The following is a 27,124-nucleotide window of genomic DNA, read 5'->3' as shown; positions in this document are numbered from 1 at the left end:
TCTATGGAAGGTGGTTAATTCAATTAGAAACGAGTCAGGCACAGAGTGTGTTTTTAAGCAGGCAGGAGAAGGAGGAGGAGAGATCCCTGTTACTGTGGGGTGGGCTCTATATCCTACAGAGGGGAGAAGGGGAGTTAGGGGGGATTGTCTCACACCAGAGCTGCTAACTTTGCTGCTTCTCTGGTTTTTACTTGCATGATATTGACACCTTCCAATCCCAGTTTTTGACAGCATCCTGGATTCTGCACAGGAATAGCTGGGGAGAGAGGGCTGTTTCCAAATAGCTGGGAAATGGATGATATGGGCAGCAAAGAATAATTGGAAGGGTGGCTTACAAATGATGTTTGCTGTAACATTCATTGCTGTAGCCTGAATCAGGGCCACAGTTCATTGGGTGTTTTGGGGACATTTAAGAGGTGATGATAAAGAAACATCCACTATGCTTAGAAAAGGGATGGAAAGGAAAATTAATGTCTTAAATAGAATTTTTGGAAGGAGAGGTCGCAGGAAATGTCTTAGAGACCCCTACACTGGCTGTTTTTTGGTGTGTTTTTTTTCTCTCCTCCCTCTATTTTAAACAATGTATATCAGGTTATATGTGAGTCAGGGACCTACTACATAAATGTATGTACAGAGCACAGATTCTCATTACCAGCAGCAAGCACACCCAGGCTGTTCAATAATTGAATATATTTCAGGTTTGCTGTCAGAAGAGGTTTGGATTTAGGAAAATCAACTTTAGACATCAACTGCTTTAGATTCTCCTCCCTACCCTCTTGTTAAGTGAAACTATATATAAGCTTTGGTGGGATTAAACATAGTTTTTGTTTGTATTTTTAACATAATTGGAAGAAAGGAGGCGTGGGGTTTGGGGCTATGCTACTTTATTCCTTGTTAATAATGGATGGAACAATCCAGTGTATCAACACAACCATCCATAAGTGGTTGTGTTAAAATCTGAAGGCTATTATTCAATTTATAGAGAGCCCAGATAACTGAAGGCCCTCAAAGAGCACTTCTTTTTGAATTAACAGCATATTTAAAAGCATGCTAAGTCTGTGTAGTTGACTATTGATACTGAAGGGCTAAGAGAGCACTTAACTACCATTATGTATTCAGGAGAGAGGCTGGAGAGGCTCTCTTTAAATTCCCCAGTCAGAAGGGACAATGGAAGCTAACATACACCATTACTGCACAACAGGAGCCTTTTATTAGGTGTTTCTGATCCATTTCTGTGAGACATTCTGAAATAATCCATCACAGAATAATATTTCAGACCAGAACAAAAATAGTGCTATTTCTGTCTGAAAATGCCAATATTGAATTACACTTTTAGAACAGCAAACCAAGAGAGGACAAGGACTGTTTATAAGGATCCTTGATACACTTGGAAATCTCCTGATTTGTTCATGAGAGATGCAGTTTTACACTTTTCTTCATGTGTTCTTCATTGAGCACAAAAGTGTTTAGGAATAATAGCTGTTGCAAAAGGCACAAAGGAAAAGAGTGATCAGAATGATCAGAACTGACTCAGGGAGAACTTGCTATCATCCAGCTGGACTGAGAGGAAAAGAAAATGAAAAAAACAATCACTGAATTCAATAAAGAATGGGCTTTTTAAAAGATTTAGATTTAGATTAGGCTCTTGAAATAACAGTTTATAATGATGTAGGCAAAATAAGACTCAAATAGCTTCATTTTTCAATCACTTTTTCCTGTGGCTTTGTTTGGATTTCTTTGTTTGTAAATAGTATTAAAGAATAGAAGAACTGGTCCTTAGTTGTGAGAGGCAGTAAAAGCTCCTTTTGGTAATGCAATAGAAAAAAACATGTGTAAAGAGCAGCTGATTTACCTGCAAAGCTGAGAGTACAAGGGATTAGAGTAATAGAATCATCACTAAATCTCCTTGTGTGCAGTGAGTTACTGAGTTCCTGTATGACAAACACTCATTTTAGCCACCTGTGCACTAAACCCCAGCCCTGGATGTTGACTTGGTTCATTCCTGCCACTGGAAATGCTTCTGTGCTTCCCCTGGCTGTGAAGGCAGCAGGTGGATGCTGGGAGAACTCAGCACCACTGGCCCTTCCCAGCTCTCCCAAGAGCTTTTGTGTCAAGCTGGGTTTCCCTGGGATTCCTGGAGTGAGAGGAACATTGTCCCCACTTTGCTCTCCCAAGAGTTTTTTGTCAAGCTGGGCTTCCTTGGGATTCCTGGAGTGAGAGGAGCATTGTCCCCCCTTTGCTCTCTTGTCACAGACATCTTTCATGAAAAATCTTTTCTTAGGATTTTTCTTTGTGAGAAGCTGCAGTTTCAGTAACCAAAGTAAACAATGGTTATCTGCTACTGTGAAATGCAGCAGGTAGACCTGTGATTGGTCTCCTGTGGATGTTTGGATTTCCTGACCACTCATGGCAGAGCTGGCTCTTGCTCTCTGTCTGAGACACAGATCTTTGTTATTCATTCTTTTCTATTCTTAACTTAGCTAACTACTGAAGAAACCTTTTCCTTTCTATTGCTTTTTAGTATAGTCTTAATGTAACATATAAAATAATAAATCAAGCCTTCTGATCATAAAGTCAACATTCTCATCTCTTCTTCATCCTGAAAACCCTTGTGACCACAGTCACACTCTCTCAAGAGTTTTTTGTCAAGCTGGGCTTCCTTGGGATTCTTGGAGTGAGAGGAACATTGTCCCCCCTTTGCTCTCCCAAGAGTTTTTTGTCAAGCTGGGTTTCCCTGGGATTCCTGGAGTGAGAGGAACGTTGTCCCCTCATGTCTCACTCTGTTGTGTCCCAGGGCAAACCCCCAATAAGCAACATGTCTCCTCTTCTTTTTTTCTAATTCCACCCTAAATTCTTGGAGAAGAAATGCCAGCCCTGAGAATTGGAAACTTGAGGTCCATGAACCAAGGTACTTATGCCTTGTGTATGGTGAGGTGGTGCATTGTAGGCTCAGGTTCTCTGTCATGGTATAGAAACTTTAAACCATTGCCAGGAAAGCTTTCTGCAAGTTTCATCTCCTTCCTGTGACAGCAGAGAGCTGGGCCCACAATCAAGCCTTGCACCATTGTTAATTTTACACCAACAACGTGATTGTAGTCAATGGTATATGGGTTTTTTCTGCAGAAAATGTGATTTCAATTTCTACTTCCACAAACAATACCATGAGACATTCCAGCTAATTGTGTAAATTCTTTTCAGCTAATTGCAGATCTGTATTTCTGAGCTGCCTGTAGTGCTGGCTGCACAGTGGTTCCAGATAAAAGCTATTTTTAACAGCAGGGGTTTAAAAATCCTGTATAATTTAGTGGGTGAGTCCACATGTTGATCCTTGGTGTTACTTCTTGGCTCTTTGAGGACTGGAGAAATATACTGAATTTTTTAGCTGTTTTATAGGAGGCAGTGAGCACTCTGTGCAGCACCATTGGTATTTCAGTGGATTAGTTTATCTGCATCATGTAAATAACTGTACACAAAAAACTTATTTTTGAAAGTAAAAAAAAAAAAAAGGAGAAATGCATTTAGTCAGAGATCTTGAAACCACTGGGAACTGAATTTTAAGTATTCTAAAAATATTAATGACTGCACATCACTTTTTTCCACAGTCCTGAATATTTTTAGAGTAATTATATCTCAAAATAACTGTGGTGCTTCAGCAAAGGACCTCATCAAACAGCACGTTCTTAATCAGGGGCTGGAGGAGAAAACTGGAGGAAGAGAAGGATGAGTGGGAATAGTCTTTGATCCTGGGACACCTGGTTTTGTCCCTGCTGCCAGGCAGCATTCCAGGGGCTCTGTAATGCCCCTGACCCCAGGCTGGTCCCCTCAGTGTCCCCTCTGCCACTGCTCCCTCAAAATTTATACTAAAATCCTCATTCTTAAAAAAAAAACCAAAAAACAAATGCTTTATTCTATCACACTAGAATTTAGTGTTCTGGAGGAAAAATAATGCTTTTTCTTTTTCCATTGGGGAATTTATAGATTGTTTCTGTGTTCTCAGGTTTATCCAAGATCTTACTGTCAATAATTCAGTCTTCCCTCACTTGTATCAATTGCAATTGAAATATTTTTAATACCAAAATTAGATGCAGAAGAAATAATCTTTTCTTACTAAAGTAGATTAAAAAGTTCCAGGTTTTTTTTCTAACGGAATCTAATAATAATGTTTTAGTTATCAGTATTAATATTATGTACAAATTCAAAGGCAGATTGTCAAAATATAATTAGAAGGCTCTGTGCAAGAAATTAAATACACTCTAGTAGCAGAGATGAAAAAAGCATCTGTTTTGAAGTACTTTAATTAGAAATTAGATGACTAGAGTAGGGAAAATAGGATTTGCATGAGATGAAATCAGAAGAAAATATAAGATCATTAGCTACAAAGAGTAGGAAAATACCTATGGAGCATGGAGGAAGCCAAGTGTTATCTAGGATTTATGGTGAATAATGTAAATAAACTGTAACCTTTGACTTCTAAAAGTCTTTTGCTCTGTTTCTAGACATACTTGAAGTCATATTCTTAAAACCTAATGGAAATGCATGATTTTCCTCATGTGTTTCCCTCAGCCAGATGAATGCCTCTGGCTCTTCAGCTCACTTTCATTTGCAGGCTTCTGCACTAGCTCAGGTTTGGGAGCATCTGTGGTGTTAAATTCTCCCATATTCCAACGTCCCCGTTCCTGGGGTCAGACAAGTGTGTGGACAGGGCTTACTTATTTATTTATTTTATATTTTGTAATTAGGATCTCAATAGCTGCATGTTCATTTGCCAGCATCCACACAAGGGCTGAAGGCTGAGAGAGACATCAATACTGTCAAGCATATGTTGTCTTCAAGTAAGGGGGAAAATGAGCTTGTTCTGTATTTTATCTGTTATATTAGCTGTGGAAAAGAGCAAGCATCTCTAAATCCTGTTAGTTAAGGGTGTGCTATTGTCTGGGAAGGTTAGAAGCATAGTAATTAATGAGATTTCCAGTAGTCACAGTCTTAGTTAAACTGCATAAATTATAAGAATTATTTTATTACTCTTCAGCATTTCCAGTATTTCTCCTTCAAGTGTCAGCTGCAAGCAACAAACAAAGAACTGGTTAATGACAGAAATTTTTTTTAATATATTTTGAGAGAACTCTGGCCCAGTGAATGGAAGTTGAGGATCGCTCCTGTAATGCTGTGGAAAATGTGCCTACCATTTGTACTTAATCCTGTCCTTCCAAACACATTGGACTCAACTCAGTGCAATTCCATTGCATGTCAGTGCACAATGTCTAAAGTTTCACAAATCTCCAGGAAGATTTGATGGGTTTGAATTGTGTGATTCACAAATCCTGACAGCTTGAGGCATGTCAGTGTATGTGTGTATAAAATCCTGTGTGTGTGTATACAGATATATGCACATATATCTGCAAAACCAGATGTCTCATATCCCACTCTTCCTGGTGGACTGTACTCCAGAAGTGGAGAAGTTTCTTTCCTAGTTTGAAAGTGCAATGTTCAATCTGTATTCAGCTAAGTGTGTTAAAATACAATTTGAAGAAAACCTGTCATGTTTTATTTAAGTTCATTTAAAAGAAAAAAAGGGAATAACGTTAAACTTGTGTAATTTGTTCAAAATGAGCATTGCAAAAGTGTTGGTTTAAATGGATTTGGTTATTGTTTTTTCTTTTTATTCCTTGGGGAAAAAAAAATGTTTTATCTGGTTTTGTTCTTAATCCTGAACCCAGATTATTTTCTGGAAAGTAATATATTTTCACAAATAAATTTGTGCATTCCTCTGAGCAAACCCTGCTGAACTCAGATGTGTCAGCGATCACCCCGTGACAATGGGAGCGATGGAGCCCAGGTCCTGCCTGGCCTGGTGTCCGTGCTGGGAATGCTGCAGGTGGTTTTCCTGCTGTGCTGGCTCCAGGAGGCTCATTCCAGCCAGGGGTTGAGGAGGCAGGGTGGGCAGGGTGGGTTGGGGCAGCAGTTTTGGGAGAAGCAGGGTGACAGGGACAGGGAGCAGCCAGCGACGCTCGTGGTCCCCACAGGATAACGGCGGCCTGGGCGTTGGGGACATGTCTGTGTTCTGCTTTTCCAACAATGTCAAACTGGGGTTGTTTGGGCTCTTGCTGCTTTGAAATCAAAGCAGAAAAAAAGAAAAGAAAGCTTTTTTTTTATTATTTTTTTTTTTTAATTTTTTTTAAGAAAAAAAGCGCAAAAAGCGCCCCCAGTTCAGTTTGAGTGCGCCATTCCGGTTGTGACTTGATTTGTGTTCTGGGATGAAAAACTGAGGTTCAGTTGAAGTGTTCCAAAACCAGATACCACTCTCTCTCTCTTTCTTGTAGGCAGGGTGCTGCTGTGCCAGGCAAACCAGGAGGGATCTCCCGTGTACAGTGCCCCCAGTTCACTAGTATACACATCCACAAGTAAGCCAGTGTTACGGCTCGTTTCTTGTTCTGTTTTTGTGACAAAAGCACATCAATGTGAATTAAGCCCCCTAAAAATGTCAACTTTCCCAACAGCTCTTGCTAAGGTAAATGTGGTGTTTATAAACATATGTAAGTCATGTCAGCAGATAATTCAGTGTTTTTAGTTGCATCTTTATTCTCAAAGTCTATTGTATTTTTAAAAAAAGGAAAAAATGCCTATATTGCAATATTGTATAGAAATGGTCAAAAGTTCTACAATAACAGTGACAGTTTTTGCAATCCAGTACTGTTATGTGCTCTGCATTTTGTGTAGAAGATGTTGTGTTTCTTCTGTCCTGCTCACAACTATGATTTAATACACAAAACATCCGTTACCATGCCACCATTTGATTGGGTCAAGAATTAGAGATGAAGTCTTTTTTTCCAAAAGGAACAGTCTGTATGAAAGGGGGTATTTTGAGGCATAAAAAGCTACCCTAGTATAAAGAACAGATACAAGCTGACAGACATGATGGATGCAGCCCTCAGCCGTTTTTCTGTACAAAACTTTGGAGTAGAGATGTGTCCTCTGAAATTGTGAGCAGAAACCTTTTTTGGGAGTGTTTCAGACTGGATTGGTGGTACCACTGATTCTCATTCTGGCCTCTAGTGGGGTGAGAAACCTGGAGCTGAATGCAGGAGCTTGCAGCTTGCAGCAGCCCTGGCTCTGTGTTCATTGTAAAGAAAATACATGGTCTGATATAACAGCATTATCAGATATGCTCTTTATGAAGATTGCATTCAATCCAGAATGCAATTCTACTCCCTTAGAGCTTATCTAGACTGCTAAAATAATTATTTTTTTAAATTAAATCCAGGAATTAGGACAAAAGAGTTCCATAGTGATCATCTCTACAGTCATATAATTCTTTTATGTCAAACATTATCAATGGCATCCCTGGAGCTGCTGCTTTTCCAGGATTCATATGGGATCCCCTTTAAATGAGGAGTCTGGAGCCTACAAATGCACAGTGAACTAACCAAATGCATCAAGTGTTTTCAATTGCAAATTAAAATGTCAGTTAAGTCTGCATTTTCTTCCAGGTGCTCCAAGAATATTTTCTAATATGTCACCTTTCTCTAGCAGTGGGGATTTTTTACTTCTTATATAGTAACACAGAGATATGAAATACTTACTTAGTTTAAATTAATGCTCCCTTTTAGAAATTTTTAGTGCACTCCTCCTTTTTGACTGACAATTGTTTTCCTGGAAAATGATCCCAACTTTTCACTCATTTCACTATTAGGAGCTTCTTTTGGAGAAGAGGGGGCAGTGTTTGTTATGATTTTCTGAAAATTGGGCTTCTTTGAAAGCTTTTCCTAAGTTTACCCTGTTGCTCCTATTGTCTCACTGAGTTGTACCCCAGGAATTTTATTGCTGGGATTGTTGTTTCCATCAGATGATATTTCCACTAATATTGATTCCCCAAAGAGACCCTGTGAGCAAGCTGAGCTCTGGAGTTCACTGTTTCCTTTGTGTCTCCTGAGTCAGTCCTGTTGGAAAATCTTATTTTGCCGTGGTGCTCCTTGAATAATGATATCCTAACAAGCACCTGTTTGTTTTCAATTATGCCAAATACATAAATAAACAAGCTTTGCCTATCTGTCTCCCACTGGGCAATGTGTAATACACAGATTCATAGCAGGCATTGCTGGTAGCCCTTGCAGTAGAAATGATTACACTTCTGTTGAATCTGTGTGTTGGCAACTCGTGATTTTTCCTTTATTATGTATAGAATTTCCTCTTGCCAAAATGCAGTTTCCCCTACAGGGTCACAACTCCTAATAACACAAAATTACTACAGTTACTACGTATTGTAATTAGGTTTTTATTCCTCCTTATTACAAAACTTTCAATAAAGATGTAAAATAGCTTCATTTCTATAGGAAATTCCACTAGAAATAGTGAATAGAAATGAAGGTTGACTTTCGTCTCATTTCTTTTATTAGTTTAAGGATCTTCTATATTCCATTTTAGTGCACATTTGTAATATTGAAATTATAACTGATAAGTCAACATTAGTGTCTAGGAGATGAATACTTGTGCCATTATCATTCCATGTAGACAACAATATTTCAGCCTTCCTTTTTGAATAATTTGTTAATCGTTTATTCTGTTACTGCTGATATTGTAACTGTGATATTTTACAACCACTTACAATGTAAGAATTAAGAGGTTTTCAATTTGTAATTGTTTTAACAGAAGGGAAAGAGTCTGCTGGGATTTTTCAAAAGCCATCTAAGATACTTCAATTTCACAGAGTGCTAATGGCACTTAGGAGTTTTCAGATATTTGGAAGAGGATAGTCCCCATTTTTCTAAATGTTGTCTAACTTGACTGTTCATCTTTTGCTCCTGAGTTATAAGGCATGAAGGGCTGGAACATGGTTGTAGGATGTATTTTTCTTAATTTGGCTAGCTTGGTTTCACCCTGAGCTTCTTGGTTTGTAATTGTACTGGCCACTGGCAGCCCCTGTTGGCTGTGAGCACTTTTACCCACTGGCTCTCCAGAAAGCAGGCTGCAATTTTTGGAGCTGCTCTTTCCCTTCTGATATTTTATTTCTTCAGGATATATTTTATGTGTATTGCACCATACATTTCCCAGCACAATGATTAGTTACACCTCTGCATATGCCAGGAGATGGAAACATGGCTCTGCTTCCTTCCATCACTTCTGGCCCTTCACGTAATACAGAAAGAAATGAGCTGTTTCTTCTGCAAGCAGTGGAACAAATCAGCAGCAATAGTCTCTCATGCCTCATCTGTTCTCTTATGCTGAAGGAGAAGATGGGACCTGGATCAGTTTTTCATTTGCACACCTATTGTTGGAATGGATAATTTTTTATGTAGAAAGCAGAGTTTCAGCATGCAAATGTGCTCCTATCCCGGATTGGGCAGGTCCTGTGACAACCACGGGCAGGAAATCCAGGCAGAAAACCTTGTTTGCTGTAGATTCCCACAGGACTGGCATCTCCAGGGCAGAACTGATAGAACAGATTTCAATTAAATCCTTCATCATTGCCATAATGCAGGATGCAGACAAGTATTGAGAGGAGTTCTATCCAGCCAGGAATGATTGGAGTTCACCAAATCCCAGTGAGTCAGCACTCACTGGAATCTTCCTAGAGGCCCAGGATATCTCCCTGAAAGTAAATGAAACATTTTGGCTGCTCATAACTGACAGTGTCTTTTTGCCCTCACTCCTTTAGAATAGTTACTTCCACAAGGAATTTTAAAATCCTGAGGAGATTTGTATCTACTGGTAAATAAGAAATGTGTCAAGGATAGTTTTGGATCTTTTCCAAATTGAAGCCACACGTGAGTAGGATCCATGAGAAAATTAAGACCCTGCTGGACAAAAAGGAAGATTCAAAAGAAGAAAAAAAAAATAATTCTGTCCCTGAATGTCTGTATCACTGTTCTGCCAAGGACAGTAACACAGCTGGGTATGTATGGATCAGAAAGGCAAAAATACAAATCTGAATTTGTGCAAGAACTTTTAAAAACTGTTTTATGCATATTTTCCCCCATTTTTCTATAATGTAGAAGTGCCTGGAAATGTGAATGAAGCGGGAGCTCATGAGAGCCAAAGCATGGGCGAGATGGAAGATGTGAAGTTGTAGAATTGTGAAATTATTCAGGTTGGAAGAACCTGCTTGCACCAGAACACCTCTAAGGATGGAGATTGCACAATTTCAGGAGGTCATCTGTTCCAAGACTCAACGTCCTGGCAGTGGAAACCTCTCTGGTTGAAAATCATGTTTGCTTTCCCTTTTCTTCCCAGTGTGTGCCTGGCTCTGTCCCCCAATAATTTCCCCGTCCTTGGTGGCAGGGCATGGAAGAGGAGACACATTTCCAGTAGAAATCCTCCTGCTCTGCACTGGCTCCCAGCACTCCTGGGCTCACCCAGCCCTCGCTGGTGTGGCGAGGGAGCAGCATCCAGCTGTGCCTCCCCCTCCAGCTGTGCCTCCCCCTCCAGCTGTGCCCCCCCTCCAGCTGTGCCCCCCCTCCAGCTGTGCCCCCCCTCCAGCTGTGCCTCCCATCCCTCAGCACTGTCCAGGTGTGCCTACCCAGGCCCTGTGGAGGGCAATGGGAAGAGATGGGATTTAAAATTTAAGGGGAAGTTCAAAGGCAGCTAAATATTTTTTACTCTCTAAATCAGCACTTTGATCTCTGAAACTTTTAGTTTTTATTTTAGCTCCAAGTAAGCATTGAGATGCTCGAGTGTATCTACTAGTGAATTTTTCTGACCATACATTGAAGGGATAGTTCACTATTAGCTACATGGGTAGCTCACATGTATGGTAAAATATTTGAAGTTTCTCCATGCTTTTGTTCAGAATGATGTGCAGATGAACATCTCTATTTCCCAAATGTATAGCATGCCCATAAAAGTGCATTTTGCCTTGACTTCAATGAGTACATTTTAAACTGAAGTCAATTTTGGCTTAGATTTCCTAAATGTTAGAGCTGTTTCATCTTCAGTAAGCCTGCTTATCAGCTCCTAAATAAATCTTTCATACTGCAGTCAAGTGATAGAATTAAAAGAAGAAAAATATGAAAATGCAAAATCCGATATTAATTCGTTTTATTTTATCATACTCAAGGGCAAATGAAGTTGATGGCCCATTTTTTAATTGATATATTGATTACAGTTTTGGAAGCAGTGGTGGTGGAATTCAGCAAAAATGATTGAGGTGGTACAAATGCTTATAAATCTGTCCCACATTGTTCGTGTTCTTTAATTGTAATTGTCTGATAAAACTTCCATCAGTTTCTCTAATTAACCTAATGGTCTAAATGAATTTCCAGATCACTGATTATTCATTTCAATATAGAAAATGCCATTACACTGAGTTTAATTAATACTAAGTAAGTTCACAGTCCATTGTACTATTAGAATGGAATTTTATTGTTTTAACTGTTTAAATTATGAATATTATTTCCTCTCATCTTGTTTGTCCCATTTATGAACTTGAGTGTTCATTTTCTATTCATACTAAAATAGCATAAACCCCCTATAATGAAAATATTTAAAACCCAATGCTCTTCAAGCTCACATCCTCAAAATATCAGTGTAGATGGGGGTCTTTTTTATATATTGTTTCAACTATTTCTAAACAGAATTCAGTGAGTGCCAAGCTCATAATCCCATGATATGCCCTAGAACATCTTATTTATCTTGATATTCCTTTCACAGAAGTACATATGACAGATAAGCACTCACCAGAGAATCCTTTTGCTTTGCATCAGACAGATATTAAAACAATAAACTATCTTGCCCTGGGATTTTAGCTTATGAGCCACCAGGAAACAACAAGGCAAAGATGAGATGTTTTTGAAAGGTGGGAAGGCAGTTCTTTTAGAAAATTCCCTGGAAACCTTTGGTCCTGTAATATTTTTGACAGGAACTATTTTAAATGCTAAAGTTTTGGGGGTTTTTTTAAAGCAAGGAAAATACATTTTGTTCTGTCAGAGCAGATATTAGAAGTGTCCCAAAATTAACCCAATATTCCTACTATTCTGTGCATTGTGGGATAGGAGAGAAGGAAAATCTATGGAACAAGCATAAAGTATTAATTACATGATGTGGGATTTTTTTTCTATATTGAAACACTTACATATAGCAGACATATGTCCTAGTTTTAAAAAGATTGTTTTTTCCTGTGAGTGTTTTGTTTTAATTCATAGATTGAGGATGGTTCAGGGTCTTGCTTATACAATAAACAGGGAAAACCATAAATATACATTTTATTTTTATAAAGAGCACATCTAACTGTAGGATTTAGTGTGTTTGAGGACTCATTCCTACAGAAATGAAAATTAAGTCAAGCTTGTCTATGTGGTATGTCCTTGCTTTTAGAAATAGGTTACTTGGCTTAGGAATATTAGTAAACCACCTAAAAAATGCTGTATGGAACTATCTTCATCTTGCTTGTTTCAGTGAAGACATTCCAGGTTTTATTTTCCTGTGGCGTTACTAATGGATTGAAGGAAGACCTTTGACATTTCTATTATGTTCTGGGATATTTTCAGTACCAAGGAAATGACACAGGGAAAATAGAAATTTCCAAAAGGTGATTCAAAGTGCGCTTCTGAGCCAAATCATTAGTGGAAGTATTTGGTTGGAAACCTTGATCCTGTTGATTTTGTCATGTTTAATCTGTTGCACACCTGTAATTACCTGAAAATTATACTGTAATGATGGCAGTTTGCTGCCACTCCAAGCAGCTGAAGGGTAGATGCTCTGGCACTGGGTGTATCCTTCCCTGGGTTTTGTGTGTCAGTCACGACTGACCTCATTAAATCTGAACAGACAGATATTGCAATGACATCAGTGATTCATTTGCTCTGATTTTATCGTTGTAGTTTTTCTTCATTTAACTGTTTGGCAGGCTTGCTGTTTTGAATTAGAATATGGGTCAGGAGCTGTTTAAAACATGAGTATTCATGTGGTATAATTTGCCAGCGCTTCAGTATTTCTGAATTGAATGTAGAAAGGTTCTGCAAACTAAATTTTTAATTGGTCTGTTTTCTCTTGAGCTCAATTGGGATGGGAAGTCAGTTCATCACCAATGAAATATATATCAGTACATTGTATCTACACCTTGGTGGTTTTGTCTGCTCATTGCTTCGTAGGAAACAGGTAAAGCATCCTGCAAAGGAGGCTGTGATTGGGCCATTAATTAACCAAATTAACCATTGCAGCGCTGCAGTTCCTGACTGAGGGCACAAAAATCCTGCCAAAGGGAAATGTGCAAATATCTGAGAGGAGCAATCTGATTTCCAGGCTACAAAAACCTTATTATTGAACATTGAGGGGTCAAACTATCTTTTGATTTGCTTCCTGAATTAATTGCCTTTATTTATGAAGAGAATCACCCAGTAGTAACCAGGAGAAATGTGCCAATTGCCCTTCCCTTTTGTGTGTTGAATGCAGTGGGTTTAAGTGAAAGCTTAAATAAAGAAGATCCCAACAGTAAGTAGGAAGGGAATGGCTTTCCATGATTCCCTCCCTGGTGTACAGAAGTGTAGAGAAATGTTGATGTCATCCCATGTTGAAAAGTCTTTAGAAGGTTCTGTTCTGTCCCACTGTCTTGGGCTTTGCTATGACACAGGACAACACCACTGACTTTCAAGTAAGATAAAGATATTACAAAATTTAAAAAAAATTAGTAAAACTGTATAGCATTCCATATGCATAGCATTACATTCTTGATTTAAGTATTATCCTGCTTTTAACTGTAAAGTGAACCTCTTTGGGGTTTTTTTGGAGTGGTTTTTTTTTGGTTTGTTTTATAATTTTCAAAATTTTTTTGGCAGTGTTGCCCGAAATTCTTCCTACAGCATTTTTGGTGTTCTGTATCAGTATACATTGTATTTCTGCAACAATTTTCAGGATAACTCTCATTTTACCTCCTGTCTATTCATATTTTAAATGATTACTTATTTATAAGTCATCACTAAAATACATTGTGTGTGTCCAAAACCTGTAAACGTGGCTTTCGATTCACTCCCAAAAAATGAATTTTTCAGGGCCTTGCTATTTACCCTTGTTCTTGTGTTGGTCTGTTTTGTGCTGGAGCAGTGTCTCTGAACTAGCAGGTTTGGGAATTTTTGGAAAGAGAGACATGCCCTGAATTGCATCACTGACTTTTTTCCCACTTATAGACAACCCTACATGTGGGTAGTGGGAGATAGCTGGAAAGATAGCAAATTGTGGAGCATATCTCTGTCTTGTAGTTGAAATAATAAAAGCTGTGTGTGCCCAAGGACAGCTGGGAGCTCAGGTGCCTTCCCTTGGTGCTCTGCTGTTGGTGGGCACACTGCACTTGGCCTCTGGCAGCACTGGTGTCCATCCTGTGATTCAGGGCAGGAGGACTGCTTGGACTTGCTCTTCTCAGAATGCAGCTAAATAGTGACAATTACATGTAGTAATTACCTTTACTGTGTACATTTGGTTTACATAGTGAGAATTACATTCAGTATTTATTATCTTGCATTTTGTTCTGTGATGCAATTGTACATCAGAGCCCTTTGAGCACAGTCCTGGGTGCCACCTTCCCTGGCTCTGCATCCTCTCTGCTGGTGTCACTCATTTTTGGTACCAGACCCACAGTGTTGACTGTGGTACATCTCAAATCATCCTGTCTGTCACACAGCAAACTCTTAATTTTGTGCTTTTCAGCTTAGTCTGTAAGATTTGGTTTCTAATAAAGGCACACCTTAGTGTCACTCTATTTTGTGATGGTTGTTATTCAATCGTGGCTCTTGGAACTGTGCTGTGTACAGCAAAATTCAACCTGAATTTCACAGATAAGAAGTGCTTTTTAGGAATTAACATTTTTAGTATCAGTATGACTTTGCAGGTGCAATTCTTTGTTTTGACAATTTTTCCTTTATGGTTTGGATTAGGTTAACAGCTGGGTTTTTCCTCTGTTACTTTCTGCCTAAATTGTTCCCAATGCATTCTGACAGTGTTCTTTTTACAGTTTAATAATTCTTTTGAGCTTTAGGAATCCTTGTGTCATCTAAACAGTATTTCTTGTCACTTAATAATTGACTTTCATAAACATTCAAATTACTAAATTTCATCATCTCTTTATAGCAGTGCTACTCTTCATCCAGCTTTCCACATCCATGGCCTTTTTCCTTTGTCTTGGAAGTTGTGCTTTGTTAGTCACAGGGGATTTCTTCCATTTGCTTGAAACTTAGAGCTGTCCAATAACTGGGAACACCAGACAAGATATTGATCACTTTGATCATCTATATTTGAAGATTGTTCTTTAATTTAAGATCAAACATGTCTTCTCTGATCTCTACTGTTTCTTTCCCTTTATGGCCTGGGTGCTTTTTTACCTCCTGATCTTTCCCTTCTGTTTTAGTTGTTTCCTTTGTGAAAAGCCAACTGCTCTTTGTACCTCGACTCTTTGTAATTTCAGCTATGCAGTATATTCATTTTGATTTTAAGTACATCATAAGTAATTTCACCACCAGTTATAGCTTTCTTTTAAACTCAGAGGTGTAGGTTGGTGTCATTACATAGCTTTACAAAGAGAGTTCTCAGTCATCTTACCTGTTCCTTTGTATCTCTTCACATCCTCCATTTTCTTCTGCTTGTTCTTAGAAACCCCTTGATGTCTTAGGGTGATGTCAGGTGGCTGCATGTGCAATCCAGTTAAAGAAGGGTGAGGTGTAAGGGCATTTCTGATAACCACAAAACCACCAAATGGCCAATTCTGAGCGGCTGAGGTTGGAGGGAACCCTGGAGAACAAATTCTCCACCCCTGCTCCAGCAGCAAAGCCTGGGGAGGCTCTCCAGGACCAGGCTCCAACAGCTTGGGAACATCTCCAAGGATGGAGATCCTGCAGCCTCTCAGGGCAGCTATGCCAATGACCAGCCACCCTCAGGTGGAAAAAGCTCAGGCAGGAAGATGAGAGAGTTTCCAGGCTTGGGCATCAAGGTTTGGCTCAGAGGGTTATAAATTAATGGCATGTCCTGGGAGCCATTTGCAGAGAAACCACCAGTGCATTGTTTATTGGTACATGAGAAGAGGTGAAACAAAAACCTCCACCTAGACTTAAAATAATTACAAGGAAGTCAATGTATCAAAGTCATTGAAATAATAGAACAATTAGATCTGAAAACAACTTTAAGATGAGCAGATGAAATTTTGTTCAAACAGTAAAGCATCTTCCTATAATTTAACACAGGAATAAATAGGTTGCTTTTTACTGAAATATTTAGTTTATGGTTTTGTTTGTGTGCCTTTGATTGTAGTTTGGTATGGAAAATTCTAAAAATATTATTCTTCCCATGTCTGAGGCTGAAATATTTGAAAACAGTGTTTTAAAGCAGTTGTCTGCCCCCTTTCTAGAAATATTTACATGTACCTCAGAGTAAAAAGTTTCACCACATTTCTGTGAAATTTGGTGCTAATTTGGATTTGACAGGAAACTTAATGCAGTAGTGTTGTGTAAAGGGATTCAATTACAGTGTGCAGTGTTTTGTAAGTAACTGTCTTGCATAAAAAAGTTAATTAATCAGAGCTGTGTCAATTTCCTTGTGCCATGTCAATTTGCAGCAAGGTAATTAATCACTAATCGCCCGGCGTGCAGCGAACTAAGGGACAATCCATGAGTCATTTGTTGTTATTTTTTTCCAAATAAATGGCACACAGAGCCATGAAGAAACACATCTTGCCTTTCATAATATTTTTATCGACAGTTTTGCATGTTGTAATAGACTGCAGCAACAAGCAGCTGTAGTTCAATGGAATATGAATATTAAAGAAACAAATGAGAGCAGATTTATAGGCCATTGCTTTTCTGTTATGTCAGTTTTGAGATTACACTGAGCAAATGAACAGTGAAAAATTACTCTTCCATGTGGAGAATGGTGATTAGACTTGTACATTAATTAGAGATTTTTGTTTTCCTTTTTAATGCATTTCAAATGAGAATGTCCTATAAGTAGGGGTTTCTCCAAAATACAGATTTATTCATTCCTAAACAACAGTGTATAATACTGACATGCATTTTTTTTTCCAATGGTAAGGAAATAATTGGTCTATAATTTTAAGTATGGTTCAAAAAATAAATAGCTTGTGAAAGAAACAAATAGAAGTGACCAGTTGTGACTGTGTTTGATGTGTATGGGAAATTTCCTTTGAATGCAGTTAATTCACAACTAGATCCTAGGAAAAATCATCTCAAAACAGTGGCAAGAGAAGAAATGTATTTTCAGCCTGTAATTTTAAACACTGTGAACTTTCTAAAGATTTTTTTTTTTTACCCTGAATTTGAAGTGTGTGTATGTACATATTTTCATGTTAAAATCTGTATTAACAGAGCTTACATTTTGCTTGCAGTGTGCTTTGGTCTGTGTATTTAAATGCACAAATCCTCTTTAGCCCAGTGTTTATAATTCATTCAAAGAATGCCACTTAATAATACTTATTACTATTACAGAGAAGGGAGAACACAGCACACATTGGGATAAACTGCTGATTCCATTCCTGAAATCTCAGATAATATCATATAGATTATTCTGCTTAGCCTTTCTCAGCGTGCTACCCATTATATCTCTTTGTTTTTAATTTATTGTGTTTCCTCAACGGGGATCCTCCTGAACTATGGCAATGATGTAAATGTGTCTCCCCGTCTCTCCAGCAGTTAAACTGTGCCGCAGTAAATTAGCGACAAACCGATTCCGACACGACGGAGCATTAAAATTCTTCCCCATAAAACATTTGCAAACTCTTGGTGGCAGATGACCCCGCTACTCTGTGCAGAGGAGGAGAGATTAGGAGTGATGAGAGGTAGATCTGCTCATCCATTTTGATGGCACACCTTTCTTGGGGCATATGGCACCCTCATACAAATTCAAACCGCAGCACAAATGTGAAGAATAATTGCCCATTAAAGTGGCTGTATATTTTTATGGCTTTGATACAAAATCTGCCCCCTGTTGTCTTTTGCATCTGCTGCTCTTTCATCTATCCCAAAGCTTTAAAACTTTAATACGCAGTGTATAACCCTTAAGTATTTTTTGCCAGGTTATGTTCCTCTTCTTGGGAACTCAAGCTTTTCATTGTTCCTTCAGTCTTTGTTTTCCCAGGCCTTGTTGAGATATGGTGCCTACAAAGTGCACCTCCCTGTCGTGTTCATCTAATAAAAGATTAGTAAAACAAATGCTTATATTTTATCTTCGGGGAAAAATTAAGATTTGATTAAATTTTGCCTGTGAACTCAAAGATTTTTTTCTTCCTTATGCTCATATTTGCTTTTCCTATAAAATCATTAGTTATCTAAATTTTGCTGATACACTACTATGAATACTGTTAATTCCAAAGGCCTTTTTATTTGCTTAAATGTTGCAGTTTGCTGGCCATGTTTCATGTTTAAGATCTAAAATGAAGTTCACTGAAGTGAGAATGATTCCACTTTTACAACGTGTAACAAGAGAAAACTTTGTAGACAATATTAATTGTAATAATACATTTTAAATAGTATCCCCTGAAGTATAAAAATAGAACAAACAAGTTTAAAGAAGAAATCTTACCAGCATAATGTTCTTAAAAAAATTTCATTTAGGCTGTAGTAGATGATTTGTATGATATTGGGTAATTATATTAAGCAAAGCCAGGGATTTCCACAGCATAATATTTATATTCTAATTTTTTTAACTTGAAAAATTGAAATTGCTGAGTGACTGTAGGAACTGAGTTTTGTGGTTGTAGCCTCATTCATATTTGAATAGCAGAATGAATATCTATAGAATGGATGGGGCCATTAGATGAAAATGTAAATTGTTTTCTATGTCTCGATGTTTGATTATGTATTGTCCTTAGAAAAGCCTTTCTTTTTATAACCCCGTGTTATCACCTCCTATCATCAACATGCATTTGGGGAAATCTGCCTTTTCTCAGTCTCAGATCAGAAGAATTCCAGTCATCAAATTACTTTGATGAATTTAAGCTACTTTTGCTTAGAAGTGGGCTCAGATGCTTCCCTGCTGAGAGTCAAACACATTTTCAACCCCCTTATAATGGCATTTTCACTGACTGGCTTTCAGCAGCTTGGCACTGAGGCACTAAGGAAGGTTGACCTACAAACTGTAAGTCATTAAAACCTCTGCCCCTCCTGGCTACTATCTTCATTACTTTTGGGACTGGTTAATAGCATTTAACACTTCCTGATGGGACAACCCTTTTCATAAAGTTCTTTTTATGAAGTCCATTCTTCAGTTGTGTTCTAATGCTGCCACTTCTGCTGGTTATTTTGGGGTGAGGATATTAAAAAGTTGGTAGCAAAATAAATTCTGTGGTTATTACATATTCCTACTGCCCATTTAATTTCTCAGCTGGGCTAAAGGAGCATTATGGGGTTTTTTTCTGAACTCAAATCTGGGACAACAAAACCTGTTGATGATTTTACCTCCAATCTCAATGTCTAATATTACAACCTGACAACAGAAAATGTGATTTCAGATATTCTGCTTTTCAGATGGACCCAGATCAGTTTTTGGGATGAATATCATTCTGTTATGAATAAACTCAACTGTTAGACCTCACCTGACTGTAAGGCCTTGCAATGCCACTCTTGGTCCCATGTTTAGTTTCCATCATGTCTGATCCTCTTCCTGACAGAGCTACACCTCACTGCTCTGCCTGCCACTAATTGCTTCTGTAGTTTTTTAGTGCTTTGCTTTGCTTTAGACATTTCATGCTCTGGGACTTTATTAAGAGAGCAATGTAAGGCAAGCATAGCGAAACAATTGCACTACTTCAGGCTTCTCATTCAAACTCATCTTTTCTAGTGCAGATCCTTTGAAAATGATAAAAAAAAAAAAAGATCACTCTCTTGTCTTAGCATCTCCCATGACTCCTGAGCCTCCCTTACAGGTTTTGGATTTGGTAAACTCTTATGGACTAAGTGACTCTCCCTGCTATCTCTCTTTTCTTCCTTTTTCTGTTTTTTTTTTAAGAGAAAGCCTTCTTTCTCATAAAAAATATAATAATAATAATAAAAACCAGGGGGTTTTGAACCATTTGTTGGTGAGGCACTCTGCTTTTCCAGTGGCATTTATTTGTGGAAAGTCTTCACTGTCAAAGATTTGAGGTCAATGACCCTCCTTGTAATTCTTTCCAAGGTAAGACTGCCATGAAGAATAAAGAAAATTTTGTATAAATGCTCAATTGTTGCAAAATATGTATCTTAATATGTCTGTGTGAAAGCTGGGTTGAATGGCACAATTCAAAGGAAAAATTTGTGAGCACAAACCACGCTGGGGGTTCATTCTTTCAGAGAGTCATTTTCTCGGTGTCTCCCAACAATTCCAGCTGGTTTTAATTATTGCTTAGGACCCTAAAAGAACAACTATTGTAAATATTGCCAAACATAAGTGTTCATTACAAAGAATTAATTACTGCAAATAAACTCTGGGCAGGACTTCTAGCCCATGTCTTGCAAGCCCACAATGGTGTTACATATCCTACATTGCTGGTGCTAGGTTTTTGAGTTAGCTGGATTTTCTCTATCACTTCTCTTCTTCTTGTGAAAGTCTGCTTTCTGTCAATATTTAGAAAACTACAGATGTAAGTGAAGGTTGTCTGATTTTTTTTTTTTCCTAATTGCCATTTAGGTCAGTGAAAAGTCTCTTGATTTTGACAGTTTAGGAGTGTCCCTGAAGGCTGCACTTTATCATTTATCATGTCCACCATTTCAGATATCAATTTTTCCTGGACATTCTCTCAAATCCATTTCCACCTATTTACTTAAGCAAACTCTTCTGAGCATTGCTGTGTTGGGTTTTTTTCTTTTTATTTAGTTAGTTGCATTTTTTATTTTAAGACTCAAATTAACAATCAATTTATTGGAGAAACCTAGTTCTAGCAATGCCTATTAGTTGGAAAGCAGTGATTTTTCTAAGGCAGGCAGACTGCAGCTGAACATGGCTCTTACACAAAGATAACTGCCCTGGATTAGATCAGTTCTCCATGCAGTCCAACACCTGTAACTGGAAAGGAGCAAAAGCTTGGTGAAGAAAAAAAGAAAACTTGTTAGACTGGAAGGAGTGTAGTAGGTAGTGTAGTCTGTAGTTTTTTGAACATTATCTAAAACTGTATTTTGCATTTTTCTCTGCATATTGTGTTAGTTTTTTATTGTATTAGCATTTTCCTCTGTATATTTATTAGTTTTTATACAAGGCTGTATAGTTGGAAAGGAAAAGGACAGAAGTTACATGGTTCTAGCAGCAGGTCATAACTCTGTCATTACTTTATTTAGACTGGTCAATACTCAACCTTGTTGAATATGCAAAAATACTTACAGCATCCAAATTTCACAGATGTTGTGAAATTCCTTAAAAGATATGTTTTCTAGTACAATTCCTTTAATCCTTCTTAAATGCAGTTGCTTGAAAAGTTATCAACAGAATATCAAGTTCTTCACCTTCATCTTTAGGATTTATAAATTCCTTTTATATTCCTTATAACATATGCTATTTGCACTTTCTGAGACATATCTAATTTATTTGCATTGCCGTAAAGTTGGTTTGTGTTGTATCACAGGCATGTAAATCTTTGCAGAATTACTGTGTAACCTTTTTGTCAGAGAGAAGGACCTAGCAAAGGCCCAAAGCCACAGCAGTAAGGCAGCAATAGAGAAATCACCATAATTACTGTATTTACCTTCACATGTTCAGCCAGCAAGGCCTAAAAGTTGTGAATTTTTTCATTTTCTTTTTTTCAAATTCAAGGTTTCTTTTAAAATTTGATGCTAAATGAGGATTGAAATCAATTCATATTTAAGATTTGAAAATTTTTATACAGCGGTATTTCCATTTGCTTGCTTTTTATTAGGGCTTTGCTAAGCCATATTTGTTTAATTTCTTTATTTACATACTGAATAAAAAAAAAATACAGTGAAGTACATTTGATGTAACCTGATGCCAACAGAGCTGTTCTAACATTGACATGCAATATATGTACAAAGGAGAAATGAAGTAATGAAGCACTGCTTAAAAATCTGCCAGAGAAAGCAAAGTGTGAAGTTTTGTTTTTTGTTTTGGAGTTTTATTATTATTTTTTCAATTAGAAAGTTATCAAGAGGGAAGTTTTACAAAAGAAAAGCCTCTAATGTGGTATTACTGTTCAATTTCTGATTAAAATATTTTAAGTCTCACATGGAATGGTAATTAATGTTCACAGATTCAATGAAAATATAAAAATGTCTGAGTTAATTTCTTTGTTATATGGTTAAATTATTTCTATTTGGTCTGAATATTATGTGGATTCAGAGATGTTCCTAAGATATACAACTCTTTCCTTTGAAGGACTGAAAGGTACTGTTATGTACATGGTGCAGACCCAAAAAAATGAGAAAAGATATGAAAAACTCTTTGATTTATTACACAGTTAAGAGCTGGTTAATCATCCAGCTCTTGAACAAAAGCAACGCTCTGTTCACTTGGCAAAATCACTGGATAATTTAGATGACTTGAGGTCACCTGGGTCTCTAATGTCTCACCCCTACTCAAAACAGGGCTGACTGCAGGAGACAGATCCAATAATGTGATGCAAATATCTCTGACATTATAAATCTGAGCCTGAACTTGGACCTCGGGAGTCTCCTGGTAGTAGCGTTGGCTGAACCAGTCAACACTCTTTTCATCAGTATCCTCTGAGAAACTCAGAGCCATAAATGGCACCGCCATCCAAATTCCCAGTTTGCTGAACCAGTCAACACTCTTTTCATCAGTGTCCTCTGAGAAACACAGAGCCATCAATGGCACCTCCATCCAAATTCCCAGTTTGCTGAACCAGTCAACATTCTTTTCATCAGTGTCCTCTGAGAAACACAGAGCCATCAATGGCACTGCCATCCAAATTCCCAGTTTGCTGCCTGCTGAACCAGTCAACACTCTTTTCATTAGTGTCCTCTGAGAAACTCAGAGCCATCAATGGTGTTGCCATCCAAATTCCCAGTTTGCTGCCTGCTCTTTGCAGGCAGAGATTTGTGTGAAAGGACGAGCTAAAACACTTTGGTGACTCCCTCATCCAGCGATGGGCAAGCTTTTACACCATCACAACTCCAAATTGCTCCAGAATATGGCACTGCCATCCAAATTCCCAGTTTGCTGCCTGCTCTTTGCAGGCAGAGATGTGAAAAGACAAGCTAAAACTCCTTGGCGACTCCCTCGTCCAGCTACAGGCACGCTTTTACACCACTCCAGAATTGCTCCAGAAGATGGGCTCTGCTCACTAATCCCTGTTTGTTGTTTTTTTTTCCCCCTGCAGTGCCAGGATTTCCCTACCCTGCTGCCACCGCAGCCGCCGCGTACAGAGGTGCCCACCTACGAGGCCGGGGTCGCACGGTGTACAACACGTTCCGAGCAGCAGCTCCCCCTCCTCCCATCCCAGCCTACGGCGGGTAAGGAGCTCTGAAATTCCCTCACCTCTGGCTCAGCATGGATCCCGGGAGCCTGGGCGCCGTTCCCAGCCCTGCTGCATGCGGGTCGTGCCTGCCCGGCACCGGCGCCTCGCACAGCGGCTTGAAAAATGACTGTAATTTGTACTGCCATGCTTGGTGGCCTTAAGCATTTCAGATGTCACATATTGTTATGTAAATGCTCCCACAAACGGAAGGCTCTGGAACGGGGAGATTGTTTCGGCTAAAGGTATATTTTTGATGATTGCAAACATCTGGTTATTAAGGAGGTTGGATCGAGTTATCTTCTTTTTTTCTTCAAATCGCCTGCTGAAAGTTGTCTCTGCACCTGAAGGCTTAGTGCTGGATTTTTTTTTAATGTATATTTTTTTATTGCAGTTTGCTTAGTTTTTCTAGTTGCCATCTTTGCCATGATAGAAATCTGGGGTTCTCCTCTCAGGACCATGGGTTTTGTGTACTTTTGCTTAAATAATGCCATAACATTTTGCTGTCAGTGACCTGTATTTACTAAAAGCAAGTAGTAAACTAAGGAACCAAGAAGAGGAATTCATAGTATTAATTTTTAGTAACTCTATGATCTTCTTTATTTCAGAAGATTGTTTGGGTTTTATGTATATTTTTAGGGGAAAGAAAGAATAAACATTTTTTCCTGTAGTTCTGCTAAGGCTGACACAGAAAGGCTCTGTATGCTGCATGTAACACAAAACCCCTAATAACATTAGCAAAAGATTTTTAGCTGTTTAGAAATTAGGAAATCTGTAAAATCAGAGAACTTAGCAGATCCTAGGCCAGAGTAGTACTTTGTCATAAAAACTGGATTTGCCATTATCTCTTTGTGGAGCTGTTGGATCTTCCTGGGATGGGGTCAGGTAGGGCTGGGACAGGCAGTGAGAGAAGGTGATATCTGTCTGTCTGTCTCTCTCTCTCTCACTCTCTCCCTGCCCTCCCTGAAATCCTGTTCAGCAGCTCCTTGGCTCCCACTGGGGATGTCCCCTTGTGCAGGAGCTCCCTGTCCCCCTGCTCCATTCCAGTATGTGATGGGTGCCCTGCATCAGTCCCCACAGTTTCTCAGTAAACCTTGCTTCCATTTAAGCCAAAGGGAGCATATTTTTCTAGACAAGTTTGCTAATCTCATCAGTCAGCCTTTGGCCTGAGTTTTCAGGGATTTATTTATACAGGCAGTTTGACCGTGCTGTCACATGGGGCAGTTATTATCTCAAAGAAATGAGACATTCTAAAAACTAATGTAAAAAACATGCCCCAGAATCAGGTTATTTTGTAGAAGTGTATTCTGTTGGTTTGTTTGAGTGGATTGTGTAGTTTATTATGAAAAACAGTATTACCACTAGTGGAGGAAGACACTTTTCTGAAGTTTGCCTGAATTACCTTTGGGCAAGGATGGTGTCCCACTAAAGCTATCCTTCTGCTGCCATACTCTCAGTTAGTCAGTCCAGGCATTTGCACATGGCAAAGATGGAAACAGGTCCAGAATGCCCTGCATTCAGATTTCATTTAGAATTCCTCAGCTACCAAATGGATACTGCACCTAAAGAAAGTGGACTCTCCATCTCTTCTTTGTGTAGAAACAAATTCTGAGATTTGAACCTAGACTGCAATATGTAGTGAGATAACAAGCTGGGCCACTCAGTTTCATGATGACATCACACATCACACTTTAGTTAAATACAAAGTCATAAAGGTATATACAAAAATAATTACCAGCTGTGTGTGATAGTTTTTGAATTGGACAGTACTTTTTGGTTTGTATTTGCAAAATGAGTAACTACTTTCTGCCAAGAAAGTAACTTAAATTTGCCTTAATTTAAGAGGCCACATGTGGGTGCTCTACATGTATATGTGTGTGGTGGTATGCACATTATTATCATTAGTTCAGTGACTCAGCAGCATGAATTCCATTTCCAGGAGTAGCACATGTACATTCTCATGTAACTGTACTGCTTGTTGCCAGCACCTTTAGCAGTAAGTTAGATGTGCAAGCACAGAGAGCTCCTGTTGTAGGTCAGTGCAGAGGTTCTGCAGGCAGGTCCAGCAGGGCTCCAGCGTTTCCAGGAGCCCAGCTCAGCACTCCCACTGCTCTGCAGGGTGCTTGGGCAGGCTGGCAGGAGCTCATTCCCTTCATGCTCGTGCCAAATGTGGCTTCAGAGGGAGCCCTGTGTTGTCACAGGTCCCATCATCTTGCTCTGATGGCTTCCAGGTGTCTGTCAGGAACCCTTGCTAATCTAGGGCTCACCTTGCCACCAAACATAATTTGACACTGCAAAAGGTTTCAGTTACTAAGCCCTGTCTTAAATCATGTAGGTCTTTGTTCAGATATTCAAGTTTCTCCATCCACCTGTGCTTTCCAATAAGGCCCTGCTTTGTGTAATTCATGGGTCAGTACAGAAATCATACAAATCTCTGTTGCCCTGATCCACAGCTGGGGTAATAAAGCTTTATTTTCCCATAATTTCTTTGGCCTGGCATATTGGATCTCATGTGGGTCTCTTCACTGATACAGGAGTCTAATGCAGAATTGCTGAGTGATTCTTTGCTCTCTGCTCACCTATTCTATCCCATAACCCATTAAAAAAGCAATAAGGAATTTCCATCAGAACAAAAAAAAAATCTTTAATCAATGAAAATAAGTTATGGGAATGTGCTTGTTGGTCACAACATGAAAAGAAGTCAAGGAAAATTATTAAGATACTAACAAGATCATAGGGAATGAATCAGCTTAGAGAAGGAAGGAAATAACTTGGAATATGATTCATAAGAAAAATTGACTAAGTTTTGAATTTTTCAATCAATTTAGTAGGAATTTATTATTTTTCACTCAAGGAAGGTGCCCAGCCTTACAGCCAAGTAAACAGTTTTATACCTAAGTATTTTCAGTCATTAAAAAAATACACACTTTCTATAATGACAGATATAATTTTAATAATAAATTTATATTAACATCCATCAGTGTTTAATTAGAAAATATTTCAAGAAAGAACCTACATGTAGTTGCAAAATATAAAGCTGAACATTGCAATTACCTCCTTTAATTTTCTTTTCTTTCATTAACTTTAGATCTTGATCTAGCTCTAGGTCCTGTGGCAGGATAAATTATGGTGGTTCCTACTCAAAGGTGTCTTCTGCTGTGCCTTCCACTTACTGGGGAGCAGCAGACAGGCTTTGCTGGGTCCCAGGGAGATTTCTGGGTATAACCATATTTAAGGCCATTATTTTCTTATAAATCAAAGGTTAGCACATGTGCTTTAAAATGTGCAATTAAAAATGGAATTACTGTTCATGAGATATCCCAGTAATCAATGGATCCTTCACTTTTGAGTGAGACATTTCACAATTCCTTGAGATAGCATCTTGTTTATTAGCTCACAGAAGGTGCTTCACTTTTAGCATCTGTGGCATCATCTCTAATGCCTTGAAATATGAGAATGTGCAGCTTACTTATAACTGCATATAATTAATGTACGTATCATAAACCCCCTTGACACTGAAATGGGGAGTCAAGCTTGGTTTGGGTGAGAATCCTGAACACTAAAATTTAGAGTTTGGAAATCTGCACGGCATGGGGAGCTTAACCTCAAACTGGTACAGCAGGAGAGGGAAACAAGAGATCTTGAATTTGTTGTCAAGAAAGCCCAGAGTCATGGTATATCTGGTAGTAGAGCAGTAGTAGATAGCAGGAGTAGTGAAACTGATGAGGAGCCTTTCTGCTTCAT

At 38.5% G+C, this 27,124-nt stretch overlaps 1 protein-coding gene across 43 annotated transcripts in view; it reads left to right on the top strand.

Annotated features, from left to right (window-relative positions):
* Positions 1-27,124, top strand: part of RBFOX1 (RNA binding fox-1 homolog 1) — a 1,203,461-nt gene that overhangs the window by 1,131,355 nt on the left and 44,982 nt on the right. For 37 of the 43 annotated variants that reach the window (XM_071444294.1, XM_071444285.1, XM_071444280.1 and 34 more), the window contains 2 exons: positions 6,321-6,401; positions 23,246-23,378. In XM_071444294.1, the coding sequence (XP_071300395.1) occupies positions 6,321-6,401; positions 23,246-23,378 (214 nt within the window). The remainder of the gene's footprint in view (positions 1-6,320; positions 6,402-23,245; positions 23,379-27,124) is intronic. The other 6 variants (XM_071444287.1, XM_071444290.1, XM_071444316.1 and 3 more) reach the window with 1 other exon arrangement.

This window comes from Agelaius tricolor, unplaced genomic scaffold (genome assembly GCF_023055355.1).
Source record: "Agelaius tricolor isolate 1412-34295 unplaced genomic scaffold, bAgeTri1.0.p SCAF_19, whole genome shotgun sequence".
Classification (NCBI taxonomy): domain Eukaryota; kingdom Metazoa; phylum Chordata; class Aves; order Passeriformes; family Icteridae; genus Agelaius; species Agelaius tricolor.
Note: the sequence above shows the minus strand (reverse complement) of the source record. Positions and strands in the feature narration are given on the sequence as shown.